The sequence below is a fragment of the Charadrius vociferus genome, unplaced genomic scaffold, assembly GCF_000708025.1.
Source record: "Charadrius vociferus isolate BGI_N301 unplaced genomic scaffold, ASM70802v2 scaffold49, whole genome shotgun sequence".
Classification (NCBI taxonomy): domain Eukaryota; kingdom Metazoa; phylum Chordata; class Aves; order Charadriiformes; family Charadriidae; genus Charadrius; species Charadrius vociferus.
In genome coordinates this window covers 3,517,162-3,520,366 of record NW_009661375.1, presented here as the reverse complement: position 1 = coordinate 3,520,366, position 3,205 = coordinate 3,517,162, and the positions used below count along the sequence as shown (strand labels likewise).

The 3,205-nt window shown below is 59.9% G+C and overlaps 1 protein-coding gene across 1 annotated transcript in view; it reads left to right on the top strand.

The window, feature by feature from the left end:
• PYGL (phosphorylase, glycogen, liver) overlaps positions 1–3,205 on the top strand; it is a 32,474-nt gene that overhangs the window by 17,693 nt on the left and 11,576 nt on the right. The window contains 1 exon segment of the mRNA XM_009893939.1: positions 1,484–1,585. Within this exon segment, the coding sequence (XP_009892241.1) occupies positions 1,484–1,585 (102 nt within the window).

Below are 3,205 nucleotides of genomic sequence, written 5' to 3'. Positions count from 1 at the left end.
TGCAGGGTGGAGGGTGGTGGGACCCCTGATGTCCCGCGGCATCCCCAAAGTGGGTCCCGCGTTATGGCTCTGATGGGAATTTGCCCACCCTTGGGCGTGAACCCTCTGTGGAAAAAAATTGGGAACGGGGGGCCTGTTTCTTCGTGGGATTGGGGCTATTCCCCCTGACTTTGCCAAGTGTGGGGACTGGACTTTACCAAGCGGGGCCACTGTCCTTTGCTTTGCAAAACAAACAGAGGGCGGCTTGGCCGGGCGCTGGGTGCAGGGCATGGGAACAGCGTTTGTTGTCCCGCGGGGTTGGCGTGGGTGCGGTCTGCCGAAAGCAGCCGCCGAGCCTTCTAAGGGCGAATTAGTCGAAGGGCTTAAACGAACCCGAAGCCAACCGCAAGCATCTCTTGTTTAAAACGGGCGCAAGCCTGATCTGCGCCACGGCCGTCCCGAGCGTGAAAGATCCAGTTTGTGCAGGAGTTCCTGTCCTGCGCCGGCTCGCAGCGAGCGCGGGGCTCTGCCTGCCGGGGGATTAAGCAGTAATCCCATCCGGACACCTGGACGGCCCTGTCGGCTCCAATTTTCTCCCTGCGAGGGTGGCCCTGCCACCACCCTGCTGGGCCCCTGCCAGCCCCTGGTAGCTCAATGCCCCCCCCACACACTTATTGTGTAGGGGGGAGGAAAAAAGCCGAGCCTCTTCCAGGGCTTGAATCTGGGCACTCTCCGGTACAGGCGAGCCGTGCTGGGTCCCGTCTGTCCGGCGTCGCTGCCTCCAGCTCTGCTGGGGCCAAACCAGTAAGCCTAACCGATGCCGCCCAGCACATCCCCTTCGCCGTCCCCTGCCCCCTGCGCAGGTTCCTGGGGAAACCTGTCAAGTCAGCGACTTCCTCCAACCTAAATCCTTCCTTAAAACCTGCCGGTGCTGACGCCGGGAGACGGCTTACACAAGCCGCCGCGTTACTGGCCGCATCCTGCACCCGCCGTGTCCGCGACGTGCTCCTGAGCCCGACCCCCTCCGGGGACAGCAGAGGAAGCCCGTGTCCCCACGGCTGCCACACGAGCCCGGCCTTGGCGGCTTGCTCGGTTTTCCGGTTGCTTTGCAGCTCGGGGTGACATTAGGAAACGTCTCCTCTTTAAAGTTTAACTTTGTACCGCCGCGGCCGCCGGCGTGCTCAGGGTGACCGTCCTGGGGATGTCCCTGCACTTGGACAAGGCTTGTCCAAACAAAAACTCCTCGGCGCTATCCTCTCCCCCTTCCCGGCTGGGGAAACAGCAGCGGCAGGCGGGCAGGGCTGGGGCTGCGGGGAACGACGCCTGTGGGGAGCCCCAGCCCTCAAATTCCCAGTGCAAACCACCGTCCTCTGTTGAGAGTTCGTGGTTTTTGGGTTTTTTTTCCCCTCTCGCTTTGAGGTGATGCCCGATAGCGGCTTCTGGGGTCCAGAAGGGCCTTCTAAGGCCCTGGGAAAGGTGACCAGGGGGTGGTTTTCTCTTTCAGAGGATTTACTACCTCTCCCTGGAGTTTTACATGGGGCGGACGCTGCAGAACACCATGATTAACCTGGGGCTGCAGAACGCCTGCGATGAAGCCGTCTACCAGGTGAGCATCCCAGGGGTCGGTGCGGACCCGGACCGGGAGGACTCTGTGCTCTCCGGCTCCTGGAGATGGTTGTGTTTCAGCACACTGGCTGCAAACCGTTCCCGGAGCCACAGGCCATGCCTTAGCAGAAAAATGCTGCTGCAGAACTTGCTCTGGAAAGCCCCGGGGCCACAGCCGGCGCCTGCAGCCTGATTGGGACTGCCCAGCCCGGCAGCTGTGTGCCCAGGGATGCTGCACCGTGCTGCCAAGCACCGGTGAGATGGAAGGCCATAGAATCACAGAATGGTTAGAGTTGGAAGGGACCTTAAAGACCATCCAGTTCCAACCCCCTGCCCCGGGCAGGGACACCTCCCACCAGCCCAGGTAGCTCCAAGCCCCGTCCAACCTGGCCTTGAACACCTCCAGGGATGGGGCAGCCACAGCTTCTCTGGGCAACCTGCCCCAGGGGCTCACCACCCTCACAGGAAAGAATTTCTTCCTAATATCTCATCTAAATCTCCCCTCTTTCAGTTTAAAAACATCATCCTTTCTCCTATCGCTCCCCTCCCTGATCCAGAGTCCCTCCCCAGCTCTCCTGGAGCCCCTTTAGGCACTGGAAGGGGCTCTAAGGTCTCCCCGGAGCCTTCTCTTCTCCAGGCTGACCACCCCCAACTCTCTCAGACTGTCCTCACAGCAGAGGGGCTCCAGCCCTCGGATCATCTCCGTGCCCTCCTCTGGCCCCGCTCCAACAGCTCCGTGTCCTTCTGCTGTTGGACCCCCCGAGCTGGAGGCAGCACTGCAGGGGGGTCTCCCCAGAGCGCAGCAGAGGGGCACAATCCCCCCTCGCCCTGCTGGCCACGCTGCTGGGGATGCAGCCCGGGGTGCGGGGGGCTTTCTGGGCTGCCAGTGCACATTGCCATGTCATGTTGAGCTTCTCATCAACTAAGGTCAAGCCCATAAACCACAAGGATGTTCACGGTTGTATATACAAGGTCATTAGTAGCTATCGTCAATGGCAGAGGGGATTAAAACCGTGGCCCAACTCAACCCCAGCCTGGCACGGGCACCGTGTGGCACTCAGGTTATCAAATCTTTTTTGGGTGGCTCCTTCCGCCTTGCCCTGTTTGCGATGCGGTCGTGCGTGACTGGGGCGGTTGTACAACAGCTGGCGCAGCTTTCGAGCAAACGCGTACAAAGGAGGGGAGCTTATATTTAGCTTTTCTTTTTGTCTGTCAACCTCACCATGAGGGAGGCAGCCCGGGCAGGGTGAGGGTGGAGGAGAAGAGCCTGGGAAGGTGCGGGGTGGTGCCCTGGGGACACGGAAGGTGCGAGGTTATTCGGAAATCTTGTTTGCAGCGATGGCAGGTAAAAGCTCTGGAGGGAAATCCTCCTTACTGCGTACGCTGAGCCCCCCGGATGTAAGCGCCAAATGTTTCTGAAATAAAATGTTTGGCATAATACAAGTCGCTTAAGAAATTCCTGTAGGCGTTCAGGGCTGTCGGTGAAATTCATAGAATCATAGAATGGTTTAGGTTGGAAGGGACTTTGAAGATCATCGAGTTCCCACCCCCCTGCCATGGGCAGGGACACCTCCCACCAGCCCAGGTTGCCCAAGGCCACGTCCAACCTGGCCTTGAACAC